The sequence below is a fragment of the Gobio gobio genome (assembly GCF_949357685.1).
Source record: "Gobio gobio genome assembly, chromosome: 7".
Lineage (NCBI taxonomy): Eukaryota > Metazoa > Chordata > Actinopteri > Cypriniformes > Gobionidae > Gobio > Gobio gobio.
This window is the reverse complement of record NC_137103.1, coordinates 28,341,468-28,355,907: the sequence shown is the minus strand read 5'-3', so window position 1 is coordinate 28,355,907 and position 14,440 is coordinate 28,341,468. Positions and strand designations below refer to the sequence as shown.

The window sequence follows — 14,440 nt, the reverse complement described above, 5'->3', positions numbered from 1 at the left end:
CGCACACAGGGAATCTGTAACCGATTTTCTAACAGATCTAGAAGTTGTTGTTTTTTTCTTCTTCCTCAGCACACCCAATGAAAAGCTGCTTGGTCGTCTTGTGAAGGAGAAGGTAAAAATACATCTTTTAAACATCCTTCTGTTCAAATGTTTGGGGTCGTAAGACTTTTGAAGGAAAAAGGGGAGGCCAGAAATGTTCAAGGGGGGTGGGCCATCATAAAACAGGGTGGGCAAAGCGTAAGCTGTCTAATAGGCTTTTATCACACTTCCTATTTTCTGTAAGTGAAGCAGTGCACCGCTACTTCCGGTCCTATCGCGAAGCAATCAAACTATAATGTCTGAACCTTCTCGCAGGTGCTGCTGCAGCGATCCGGTGCTCTAATACTAAATAATGACATCCTTACCTCAGATGTTACAATTTCCTGACACTAAAAGCATGGGTGAGACTGATATTGCAGGATGAAGGTCCTTCTTTTAAAATAATACACGGGAGTGTGTTTGTGTGTTGTAGGCCTATGCATTTCCAAACTGAGGATGTTTACGTCTCATATCGTCAGCCTGCTGAAATGTTCCCATCCAAATGTGCATTCTGAATTATAAATATATTTCTAACCTGCCGCAGTCCAGTGCTCATCTTCTCATTAATAGTGTTTCTCTTACTAATCATATTTCATACCTGTTGTTACATTTTTAAATGAATTTGACTGATAAACACCCTTACGAAAGTTAACCATGGTTTTATTATAGTAAGAATGTAGTAACAATGTTTTATTGGTTTTTATTTTCGTGGATCGACTGCCATTTGTATTAGTTTTACTACAAATACCATGATTAAACTACAATAACTATGTTTATTTTATTTGTAATAAAACCATGGTTCATTTTCATTACATTATTAAATAGATGAATGAATGCGCGGTAACTGCCTTAAAGAAAGTTAACGATGTTAAACATTTAATTCATCTTAAACAGTAATACGTTAACAGCGTGACTGAATTTTGGCATAAATGTGTGAATTACATATACTGTAGGCTACAGTGAAATGATTGTCAATGAAAAATGACAGAATAATGACTAAAATATTTAATACAAAGAAATATGTTAACTCAGATCTTATTCGTCAGGTCTCACACACACACTTCATCGCGGTCGCTATTTAGACGAGCACTGACACCGTGTGGTGAAATAATCACGTATGTTTACGACCCTCGGCTGTTGGATTAAAAAACTACACGTTCAGCAGAGTTTGGAATATCCTGTACACAGTAATGATCAGTTTATCTCTTCTCCTGTCTCTGAAAAAGTCAGGATTTTTAAATCATCCCCCAGATGCTTATTTTAAGTGTTGTTTGTTCAGCTAGGTGTTAACAGCACATTGAAAACATTCATAACTGGAAAAATCAGCGCACTGCTTCGACGCGCACTTCCGGTATTCAATTCCTCTGTGATAAAGGCCTATAAAGCACATGCAAGAACAGCATTTCTGTCAATTCGAAGTTTGTTGCGAAGCTTTCGCCATCTCGCAAACGCCACGTCGATACTGGTCCTCTTTTGATTTCTCATTTTGTTCCAAAGTCTGCTTGCCATTGTCCATAATGTTTGAACGAAACTACAACAGCATGCCGCTGGATGTTACGTAGTTGTCCAGTAAAAAAATATAATTCTACAAACATATGTGTGGAATATGGCTCATATAATTTAAACACACTTTTGTGATTATTTCAGTATGACACTGACTTCTATGTTCTGGACAAATACCCCTTGGCAGTAAGGCCATTCTACACTATGCCTGACCCCAACAACCCGGTAAGTGTTTTGAAGCCTAGTGGATTTAAATACATAGCTTTTTATTCAGAGACTGTGGTTCATAAAAATGTTCTTCCTACAGAAATACTCCAACTCATATGATATGTTCATGAGAGGAGAGGAGATCCTGTCCGGAGCTCAGAGAATCCACGATGCTCAGCTGCTCACTGAAAGGGCAATGCACCACAGCATTGGTAACTCGAACGGAACACAACAGCTGTGTTACAAAACCTCCTAGAGTTTGGTGTTAACGCGTGTCGCTAAATTAAAAACGCAACACAAAACATCTAAATGTTGGTTGACCATAATGCATGTTACTGCCTGTGTCCTTGTTACAGTGTAATTATAGATTTAAAGGATTAGTTCACTTCAAAATGAAAATTTCCTGATATTTTACTCACCCCCATCTCATCCAAGATGTTGATGTCTTTCTTTCTTCAATTGAAAAGAAATTAAGTATTTTGTGGAAAACATTCCAGGATTTTTCTCCATATCATAGACTTCCATGGCAACCAAAATGTTGAAGGTCAAAATCAATGTTTCAAAGGGCTTCAGAGACTCTGCGCGATCCCAGACGAGGAATAGGGTCTTATCTAGCGAAACGATTGGTCATTTAAAAAAAAAAACAACAACAACATTTATATACTTTTTAACCCAAATTGCTAATCTTGCGCTGCTCTGCGCTCGCCAAGGATTGCGCAATCACGTCGGAAAGGTCACGCTAGATGTAGGCGGAAGTACCGCCCCTAGCCAACGTGCGAGGACTAATACAAACGCCCTTTACCAAAAAAACTCCATCTCCAAATTCAAAATCGTCCGACATCGTTGTTTTACCTTTTTTTTTTTTGCTAAAGGACGTTTGTATTAGTCTTCGCATGTGCGCTTTGTAAACACTTCTGCCTACGTCTAGCGTGACCTTTCCGACGTGATTACGCAATCCTTGGCATGCAGAGCAGCGCAAGATGAGCAATTTAGGTTAAAAAGTATATTCATTTAAAAAATATTTTTGAAAATTACCTATTGTTTTGTTAGATAAGACCCTATTTCTCATCTGGGATCGCGCAGAGCCTCTGAAGCCTTTCAAAGCCCTTTAAAACTGCATTGATTTGGACCTTCAACATTTTGGTTGCCATGGAAGTCAATGATGTGGAGAAAAATCCTGGATTGTTTTCCTCAAAAAACTTAATTTCTTTTCAACTAAAGAAAGAAAGTCATGAACATCTTGGATGAGATGGGGGTGAGTAAAATATCAGGAAATGTTCATTTTGAATTGAACTAATCCTTTAAGTACTGAGTAACGTTAATTAACTATATGTACTTACTATAGGGTTAAGGTTAAGACTTAAGATTAGGTTTGGTTTATGGTTAGTTTCATGTAATTATGCATCATTTATAGTTATTACTATAACTACATGTAACATGTAACAAGGACACTGTACATGTAAAGTGTTACCCTTCATCTTTATGGTAAATATTGACTACTCTAATGTCTGTTTTGTAGTAGATGATAAATTTTTTACTCTTTGTTACAGACCTGGAAAAGATCAAGGCCTACATTGACTCGTTCCGTTATGGAGCTCCTCCTCATGGTGGCGGAGGCATAGGTGACAATTTTTTTTTACAATCTTGTAGTTTAGAAAATGGACAAATTCAACAGTCTAGTTGCACTACTGTTCAAAGTTTTCAGTAAATAATTTACATGGTTTCAAAATAAATTTATTTCACATAAATGCTGTTCTTTCAAATGTAGTATTTCTCAAAAAATCCTGAGAAAATTTAAGCAGCATGGCAATTTTCAACATTGATAATACGAAATGTTTGTTGAGCAGCAAATCAGCATATTAGAATGATTTCTGAAGGATCATGTGACACTGAAGACTAGAGTAATAGAATCACAGGAATAAATTACATTTTAAAATATATTCAGATAAAAGTCATTTTAAATTGTAAAAATACTTCACAATAATACTGCTTTTACTGTATTTTTGATCAAATAAATGAAACTTTTGAATGGTAGTGGATAGTTTCTAAAAAAATCAGTTTTAGCGTTTTAGTCCTCATTTAAAAATATCTCTGGCACAAGTGCACAATGTTAAATGTATGCCATCTTTTAGGTCTGGAGAGAGTGACCATGCTTTATCTCGGCCTGCACAACGTACGTCAGACCTCCATGTTCCCCCGTGACCCCAAACGCCTGACCCCGTAAAGATTAAAGTAGCCGGTCGGGCCTCTCGTCTCCCATCCCGCCTGAAACAGTACAAGCTCTCTGTCATCCAGCCATCAGGGATCTGGACATGCCAGGATGTGGGATTGCCATGATGATTAGCCCACAAAAAAGCCACTTTTATAATACTTCTCACCAGATATACAACAGGATGTCAGATAAATCTAATATACTTAAACTATTGAAGGGAATCAGTGTTTACTGTTAAATGATGCAGATGATATTGTGACATGCAGATCTTGTGTTATAAAACCTCTAATTCTGTACATGTAGGTTTTTTCTACTGGTCTATGTTCCTTGACACACCACGTTTTTGAAAATTTAAAGAAAATAATAATTAAACAGCACATGCACAATAAATAAACTAAATATTAGGTTTGTGAGTGTTTTTCTTCTTAATGGTTGACTGTAAATGTAAAAAAAATTAGAAATTGCACATTATTGAATGTTTTTAAAGTGAACAAATCATAAGCACTTAATATATCATTCCCCAAAGGTTGAAAGTCAATATTACATCACTTCCTGTTTTGTAGTTCTTTAGGGATAGTTCACCCATTTATACTCATGTTGTTCCAAACCTAAAATAATTAAATTTTTTTATAGTTTTGGTTACCATTGACTCCCATTGTATGGACAAAATTAGGTATTATTTATATACCATTACAGGTTTTATTTATAATTTGAATTTTTTATATATTGATTTTAATTTGTTTAATTTCATTTTAGTGATTTTATCATTTGCTTTTGTCATTTTTATTACTCTTGTTTTGCTTTGTTACTTTTATTACTTTGTTTTACTCTTTTATATTACTATTTTGGTAAATTGTTTTATTTCAGTCTCCGTTTTTATTTATTTATATTTCAGTTAGTTGCCAAGGGAATATATGTAATTATATTTATATATATATATATATATACATAATATAACTTCAGCTTTACTTCAATTAACAAACATGGTTTTAATAATTTTAGTTAATGGTAATAACCCTGCTCAAAATGTATTATTTTGTGTTCCAAAGAAAAGTAAATGTAAATCAAGTAAACATTCATCTACATTTTCTACATTTCCAATAATCATCATACAATACAATTGTTTCTCTTCATTTTATTTCCCTTCAGGTTGTAGGCTAAATATTGATAATACAATTATCTAGCTGTTTTAGTACACACTCAGGCTCTTCAAAATGCAAATTAACAGATGGAACGTTACAAAAATAAAGTGCTTATTATAAATAGTGTATAAAGTGACAATCAATTCTGTAAAAGTATGAGCAACCTCTTTAGAGCAACATATTACACAACACAAAATGCTTCTAATAACAGTCAGTAGCGTTGAAGGTGATATTTGAGATTCGTGTGATTGAAAAAGTCGAGATGAGCTCAAAGAAAGATCAGTCTGTGAAACAGAAACTCTCAAGCGCATGTGTGCGTTTACTCAGAGCCCCCTGTGATGTGCAGGAGGAAGATAAAGATCTGGACGATATCAACGTAGAGGGAAAGAGCTCCAAAGACATATTCCTCAGGGCTGATGGCATTCGCTCGGTTTCCAATGAGCAACTGAGTGTGGTAGGCCAAAAACTATAAAAAGACAAGGCATCAGTAAGCATTACCTTGTGTAAATGTACTAAATTGAAACTCTTCATTTATTACAAATGTGTTATTACAAAACACACAGTATATATTTTAATACAAAAGAAGTAGTAATGGTATTGCATAAACCCTTGGTTTCACAGACAAGGTTGAAGCTAGTCCCAGACTAAAATGCATGTTTGAGCTGTTTTAACTGAAAGCAACTTGCACTGACAAATCTTATAATATGTTGGTACCATTGTTTTTGTCTCGAGATGCACACCCGTGGCCTGTTGCACAAAAGCCGGTTTGGGTTTTAACCCAGGTAAGTTTTCGGTTAGATTGAGCAAACTCAGGTTTTTCCGAGCTTATGAAGGTGGATTGGTTTTTAGCAGTGTTCATCACCATAGTAACTTACACTACATGGATAACCTGCTCTGGAGCAGGTTTTATTCTGGGTTAGAGATCGCAAACCCAAACTGGACCAATCAGCTGCAAGTAAAGATGCAATAAAGCCACACCCCCTGTATCTCTCCCAAATTAAAGCAGTTTATAGTGAAAAAACTTTTGAGACAAAATTGCAAATTTTTTGGTGCTAATTATTTATTATATATTATATTAATTATAATTACTACGAAGCACTGTTTTATCATACACTCTAAAAAATGCTGGGTTAAAAATAACCCAAGCTGGGTTAAAAATGGACTAACCCAGCAATTGGGTTGTTTTAACCCAGCTATTGGGTTGTTTTAAGCAAACATTTAACCCAACCGATGGGTTAAAACAACCCACATGCTGGGTTAAAACAACCCAATTGCTGGGTTAGTCCATTTTTAACCCAGCATTTTTTAGAGTGTATTATTAGAAACATTGTTTGAGTGTGTTGAAAGCTATGTTATAATGCTACGTTCGCTCTGCGGCTACTAGGAAACAGTGAGCTAGATCGATATTAGGCATGGTATAACATGGTACTCGCGGTAAATGAAGAAAACAATAGTTAAACATTAAGACTAACTGTGTTGAGTTATATAACAATGATTCGATTTCTGTTGATGAATGTATCCAAACAGTTGCTGACCTGTCTAATAAAACACACAATATATTAAAGCGCCTTCGGTGTTTCCATGGTTTCTACAAAATAAAAGCGGAAATTGAGGGTAATGATATCACGGTCCATGTCCTGGTTAAAATTGCTTATTTCTCTGGATTTAAACATTCTTGGAAACATTTGGGATAATGTAAGTACACAAGTCAACACAATATATGACATTCTTCTAGTGGTTTTTGGATATTTTAATCCAAAAATCTCACTTATTGTGCCTTTAAATGCTCTAATTGAAATAAGGCCTAATCCTGGCTTAATCTAAACCCTGTCTGTGAAACCAGGACATAAATATGTATATGTATAGATAGTTCACCCAAAAATTTTAATTCTGTCATTATTTACTCACCCTCATGTCGTTCAAAACCTGTAAGACCTTCATTCATCTTCGTAACACACATGAAGATATTTTTGATGAAATCCGAGAGCTTTCTGCCCCCTCCATAGACAGCAACATAATTAACACTTTCAAGGCCCAGAAAGGTAGTAAAAACATTGTTAAAATAGTCAATGTGACTAAAGTGGTTCAACCTTAATTTTATGAAGCGGCAAGAATACTTTTTGTGCAAAAAACAACAACTTTATTCAACAATTTCTGAAGCGACAAAGGACCATCTTGTCACTTAGGCTAGAGGTGTTGTAGGGTTATCTGACTCGTGGGATCCAAAACATGACGCTTCCAGTCCAGTACTGCAATTATCACCTTTATTTGTCACAGTTACGATGCTCAAACACATAGTACTCCTCATAACCACTCCTCCTGACACGGTCAAAAAGTGTTTGCTTCCCTCATTACACTTGACCTCACTTCCTCTCTGGCTTCCTATATCCATTAAACCCACACTCCACCCGGTGTCTAACAGTGGAACTACAACAGACATAAATAAAGCATAATGGCTCTTACAATTTCATTCTAGCCTGTGTCAAGTCTCCAACGCAGTTTACGTTGTACTGCATCATCACCACGCGCATGCGTCGTGGTGCTCACGTGAACAGTATCGGCTGCCGTAGAACTCGAGAGCGCTGCACTATTTACAAGGTAAACTGCGTAGGAGTCTGACACAGGCTAGAATGAAATTGTTGAATAAAGTAGTTATTTTTGTTTGTTTTTTTGTGTACAAAAAGTATTCTCGTCACTTCATTAAATTAAGGTTGAACCACTGGAGTCACATGGACTACTTTAACAAGTTTTGTTTTTACTTCCTTTCTGGGCCTTGAAAGTGTTGATTACGTTGCTGTCTATAGAGGGGCCTGAGAGAAATCAAAAATATCTTAATTTGTGTTCCGAAGATGAACGAAGGTTTTACAGGTTTGGAACGACATGAGGGTGAGGAATTAATGAGAGAATTTAAATTTTTGGGTGAATTAACCCTTTAAGTCCTTAAAGGGGTCAAAAAGCAATCTTACGTTCAATTACAATCTAATATAATTACAATTAAAATGCATTTTCATTTAATTGTAAATAACATGTCATTAAGTGTCCAAAAACATTACATTCCATTATTTCGGTTCTGTTTCATTTTTAACAATTGGCTAAGTAGTGGTGGACATAGATTCATTTTTTTAATCTAGATTAATCTCACTGTAATCTTGGAATTAATCTAGATTAAAATGGCTAATTTGAATTCTTCTGTCCCTTTAAGACCTGACGCACGCATGGATCCCACTGTTCCTGTGAGCTGGTTACGACTGTGTTTACGTTAAAACTCACCAAGATGGGCATTGAGACATTTTTGAGTGTATTTGACCATTAATAAGATGGGGAAAGGAGCTAATTTTTGCACTTGTATGTCAGAGGCGGCTTTATTATGGTATGTGTGTGTGCGCTTCAGATGGGAGCGCAAAATCTGCGGGAATTAGTAGAATTAACGTTATGTGCAACCCTGTGCAAAATTCAGACTGGTCACACCAATACTAACACGCTGTCATGAGGAAAAATCCAGCAGAACACGCGTTCGCAATGTTCAGAGGATTAAACGGACTGAATGAGAGGAGGGTGCGTGTCAACTTGCTGTCACTCGGAGAGGAGAGGAGAGCGCAGCTGATATCGATACTGTAGAAAATGAGTATTGTATCGTTTCAGATATTTCAGTATCGATACATAGCGAAATATGGATATTTTTGACAACACTAGTAGGCATACACACAGGCTCGAAGAGCCCCCTACAGTGCAATTCGGCTAGGTATACATCCGCGCTAAAATATCAAGGTGAAAGTCATCATAGCTTGCGTAGTATAGACCCAGCTCCCAACCCAACTTTGATAATAGATTAATGGCGATATTTTTTTATCGCCCGATAAGAGTCTCACGTTAACGCAGCACGTTAACGCCGATAACGGCCCACCACTACTAATAACTGAACAAACAACATAAATCCTGTTTCATAAACTCACCAAGGTGAAGACAATTGCTCCACAAGCACCATACAGCATGTGCAGCCAGGGCACCTGAGACATTGCAAAGACAAGATTGGTAAGCAGTTCTAATATGTGTAATGTATGCAAAATATGAGCTGTTACACTGTTTCAAAAGAATAACTTTAAACTTTAAAGCAGTCGTTCTCAACCTTTTTGATTCAAAAGACACATTTTAGACTGTATCTCCTCCTAGAGCTTTAAAGCTACAACCACCAAACTGGGGTCAGACCTGACTTAGTGTGCTGTATCTTTTCAAACTGATTCAACTTAAGGTTTTCCTAAAAATGAAGATTTAACATGTTGAATCATGGTTAACAAATGTTAAATCATGCTAGCAATGCTGGCAACATGCTAACAACATGATAAATAAAGTTAGTGACATGTTAGCAACATGCTAATTCATGCTAAATAATGCTAAAACATGCTAAAAATGTGGTAAATCATGTTCGACCGCTCAAACTTAAATTTCAACAATTAAATTAAAACTTTAAGCTTGTCAAAGTTATTTCAACATTTCAGACAAGGCTTTTTCAAGCCAACTTCAAAGTATGTTTACAAACTTTACTCATCTAATTACTGAATATTAAGTGTTCCCAACTAAGCCAGCCAAAGGCGAAAGTGGAAAGAAATTCCATCAGGTGACAGAAACGGAGAAAAAAACCAGGCCCAGCCGGGAGGCCAGTTTTCCTCTGGCCAAAACTGTATATATATATATCTTTATAAAGAACTTTAATTTGAAGTTTGCTGGGGCCCTCTGGTGGAGAACCACTGCTTTAAACTGCAAAACCATTCACAATGACTGAAAGTGTAAACCTTGCCATAATGGCCTCACTTACATAGTGAAAAGAGAGTACAATGGATGTGATGATGCCAGTCACCAGGAGAACCACACAAAGAGCACAGAGGAGACCTGTACAGGAGGTGAAGTCAACCTGTACAAACACACACAAAAAAGACACTTCACTACAACATGGCAGCATGACTAATCAAAAAAACCTCCATGGTCACAAATTGTAGAAGTTGTAGTAATAGAAATGAAAAAAAAAGTCATAAGTAAAATGGGTGAAAAAAAATATTACGCATGCATATCTACTGTATAGCAAGAATCGATCCATTAAAAAAACAGGTTTTGTCTCAAGCAAGCATGAGACATTTCCCAGTAAGCCATGAATGTTTAAAAAGACACAGACGATCATTGTAATCAAATACAATGGGGTTATTTTACACGGCCAACAAAGTGGCATTCACCGCCGGCCAGACGATCAGAGCCGTGGAGTCACAGCAGGTCTTACCTTGGTCTGAAAACAGAAGACTGTGACGATTACACACACCATTGCTGTGATCCCCAAGGCCAGGAACACTGCTTTGGTGTCAAAATAACTGCCAGATGGAAAAAAAATTGAGAGCTTATCTGATGTTTAAAACTACCATGCAGTGTGTGAAACTCTAATCAAACCTTGATATTGTTCCTGTCATGTAAGACAATGCAAGGGTCTGTGGAGGCAGAAAACATGTTTTATCAATCAGTATAATGTAGAACTCAAGGCATAGTTAAATTAAATCATCACTTACAAAAATGAACAGGAGTATTAAATTCCATGGATGACGTCTCCTAAAAACAGAGGCAAGGTTTCCATAATTAAATAGATATTCTAGTACTCATAATGAATGTAAATAATCAAAAAATGACTACACTCACCTCGGCCCCTCACAGCAAACCAGCATAAGGTAAGTAACAAGATACACAGGGCTGTGAAAAAACATTCCACTGTTACTTCAATATAATATTCACTACCATTTAAAAGTTTGGGGTCAGTAAGTTTTCTTTAAAAAAAAAAAAAAAAAGACTGTAATAATTTTATTCAGCAAGGATGTATTAAATTGACCAATAGTGACAGTAAGGACATTTATAATGTTACAAAAGATTTCTATTTCAAAAAGATTTCTATTTTCTTTCTATTCATCAAAAAATCCTTAAATAAAAAAAATTACCAGTTTCCCCTAAAATATGTTTTCAACATTGATAATAGTTAGAAATGTTTCTTGAGCATCAAATCAGCATATTCAAATGATTTCTGGAGGATCATGTGACACTGATGATGCTGAAAATTCAGCTTTGCCATCACAGGAATGAATTAGCCTACATTTTATACAATATATTAAAATTGAAAACAGTTATTTTAAATTGTAATGTTATAATGTTTCTATTCTATTTTTGATCCAATAAATGCAGCCTTGGTGAGCATTAGAGACTTCTTTCAGAAAAATACTGACCCAAACTTTTGTGTTTATATGATATTTGGGTAACACTTTACGTGAAGCCCTTATGTATAATGCATTATAAAAGTATTATTTAAGGCCTTGTAATGCACCCTATAATGCACTGTATGGTCTCATGAATAATTGTAACCACAGTTATAATGAATTATTATAGCCTACTTATCTATTCAATGAACACACCTTTAGAAAGTATAATGCATTAAAACACATGACAAACAACCAATTTCAGAATCTGCAGATATTATAATGGTTACAATTGTTTATGAAAATATATAATGTATTATAATGTACATTATAAAAACCTTTATAATGTATTGTACACAAGGGCTTTAAGTAAAGTGTTACTGATATTTGTTTTTGTAATTTATTTTTAGACTTATCAGATATGACAGTAAAATAACTCACAATGATGCCCAATAAATGGCAGGATTTTGGATCACAAAAAGCCGCACAGGCTCACTGTAAGATGAGGAATGTATGCAAAACACACCCATTTCATTACATTAGTATGCATAATGTATGCAGTTCACACAGCAGTTCATACAAATTCAGTTGTTGTGTGGATTTGTTGTACTCACACAAACGCAAACACTGCAATGATTGAAGTAGTGATGAACAGCTGGGCGGCTAAAATAAGGTAAACCTGGTACAAAAGTGCGCACAGACCAGTGTCTTTATATGAAGCCGTTGCTTATTTTGTTGCATTTAGAAATGGTTATATTTATAAATCTCAGTTCAAGTTTAGGACAAATAGAAATACCTTTCTAATGAAAGCATGGCGAACACTCATGCTGTCCCATACGCCAGTCGATGAGATGCCCTCTGCATCTCCTACAACAAAACAATATATACACAAAAACGCAGAGAGAGAGAGAGAGAGAGAGAGAGAGAGAGAGAGAGAGAGAGAGAGAGAGAGAGAGAGAGAGAGAGAGAGAGAGAGAGAGAGAGAGAGAGAGAAGACGGGAATACAAGTGTAAAAACTAAATAGTAAAAAAAGTTTGGACACAATGCAACAGGTTGCTGGAAAGAAACTTGAATATTACAAACAAAACAAACATAACTATAGTATGAAAGTAATAGATTTACACTTATTATTCACACAAGAACTTTTATTTGGTTCTTACTTAGGCTGGAGGGAAATATTCCTGGTGTTATAAAGGATGGCGAGTATCCAGGGCCCTGCCACAGCCCTGCCTGGGGGTGTATGCCTGGCTGTCCCGGGCCTGTGTACACTCCTGGCTGGGCTGGATATCTGTAGGGAGGGTATGGATAGTTTCCATGCTGCTGCTGTCCTTGACTCTTCGTAACTTGGAGGGGGGTCTGACTTTGACATTGTGATATCCTAGAAACACAAAACATTACATGTCATGAACCTCTCTCTCTCTCTCTCTCTCTCTCTCTCTCTTCTCTCTCTCTCTCCTCTCTCTCTCTCTCTCTCTCTCTCTCTCTCTCTTTCTACACACATACGGTACATATAAACAAAATATCATATTATATCGAAAAATTCAATTTCATGTGGGTATTTTCACTAAGTTTCACAAGTTTCACAAACAACAAAAGTGATTTGTAACTTTTTTGCCAGGGTAACATCAGCATAGTCATAATAATTGTAAATAAATGTAGTAATATTTGGCTTACGCGTTAGCTGGTCACCCAGGAACAGGACTGCAGAGATGATGTAGTGAAGAGCGCGAGGTGCGCATTGGAGCGTTCTGATTGGCTGGAACGGCTGGAAACTAAGCAACGCAACTAGGAGGAGTTGAGTTGCTCCGTCTAGAGTTTCCAGGGTACTGTCCTCACTGGATTGCGCTCAGTATCCATTTACCGAATTAGTCATCATCTTTCCAAAATACCGTATTGTGTGACCCTGACCACTGTTAAGTTTTTGACAAAAAAAAAAAAAAGAACCGTTCATTCTTTTTTTTGATGACCTCACAGGACCAAATTGCCTTATTAATTCTTTATATTCAACAAGTTCAGAAGGACTTGTTTAATGTAATATCTTTGTGATGATAACCGTTAGTTACTGATCTTGTAGTAAAAACCTGTCTAACAACAGACGGCGCTAAAACGTTCAATTGGCACTCATGCTCATGTGAATTATCAATATAATATTAGGCCTATTTAAAAAATACACTTCAAAAATATCCAAATGATCCAAGTTTGCAACATTGTAGGCTAATATTTGCAAATCGAGCTGCTACTGGCCTTTTTATTTCTATACTGAATTGTGTTTGGTCCATTATGTCTTAAACCAGTGGTAGGCCTGATTATACATGTTATTCAAGCAATGGTAGTTTAATAATGCAATTTCCATGTTTTTTTGTAATCTCTACATAACTCTAAATTATGTGGGCAAAGGTAAAATATAATAAATCATAGTGAGATAGTAAAACCAATCGAATAGATTAGATACTTGTCTTAGTGCTCGTTGTTTGAAGCATAACATTTTCTTGATTGTAAATAAAAAAAAGGAAGAAAAAAATGCTGTGGGTTGAAGAGATTATGCAAATGTGTGAGTGTAACATCTTTCACTCCTTTTCATAATGCATTGGCATGAAGTTCCATGCCCCGCAGAGGACCTGCTTATCAGAGTCCTGCAGGAGTAAGAAAAAGGCTTCACACCTTTGAATGCTCTTATGGTGTACAATTAGTGACACCCCCCCCCCCTTTTGCCAGTTTACTGGACACAGCAACATCAATATTGACATTTGCACATCATTCAGCATAATGTTTTTGATACCGCAAATGCTTCTGATACTGCCTTTCAGTGTGATAGTTATTTCCCCATGGGTTTTGAAATGAACAGTTAATATATATTATAACTACTTGAGTAGAGATACAATGAGCAGGAACTCGAAAGAGGATAAAATACACAGATACAACCATTAATTAATAAAGAGTAGAAAAAGCTCAGTTTACTTGAATATTGTGAAGGGATATACTTTTTTTGTATACAGTAATGTACAAAAACGACAAAAAAAAGTTATGCTTGCAAAACAATCACATTTGATATATTTTTATTTTATAAATAGGCTACT

At 36.0% G+C, this 14,440-nt stretch overlaps 2 protein-coding genes across 2 annotated transcripts in view; one reads left to right on the top strand and one right to left on the bottom strand.

The window, feature by feature from the left end:
* The window catches only part of dars1 (aspartyl-tRNA synthetase 1), a 38,795-nt gene extending 34,154 nt beyond the window's left edge, over positions 1–4,641 (top strand). Inside the window, exons 14-18 of the mRNA XM_079821082.1 lie at positions 70–112; positions 1,726–1,806; positions 1,889–2,000; positions 3,339–3,410; positions 3,921–4,641. Coding sequence (XP_079677208.1) covers positions 70–112; positions 1,726–1,806; positions 1,889–2,000; positions 3,339–3,410; positions 3,921–4,012 — 400 coding nt within the window. The 3' untranslated portion in view covers positions 4,013–4,641. The remainder of the gene's footprint in view (positions 1–69; positions 113–1,725; positions 1,807–1,888; positions 2,001–3,338; positions 3,411–3,920) is intronic.
* Positions 4,642–5,461: 820 nt separating this feature from the next.
* On the bottom strand, positions 5,462–12,732 carry LOC307128729 (protein lifeguard 3; the record flags this gene model as incomplete). The annotated part of the gene is given in 12 exon segments (XM_079820671.1): positions 5,462–5,608; positions 9,096–9,149; positions 9,956–10,051; positions 10,412–10,499; positions 10,576–10,613; positions 10,692–10,731; positions 10,819–10,869; positions 11,805–11,858; positions 11,978–12,042; positions 12,160–12,230; positions 12,524–12,690; positions 12,692–12,732. Coding segments are annotated over 12 exon segments (912 nt in total).
* Positions 12,733–14,440: the final 1,708 nt, after the last annotated feature.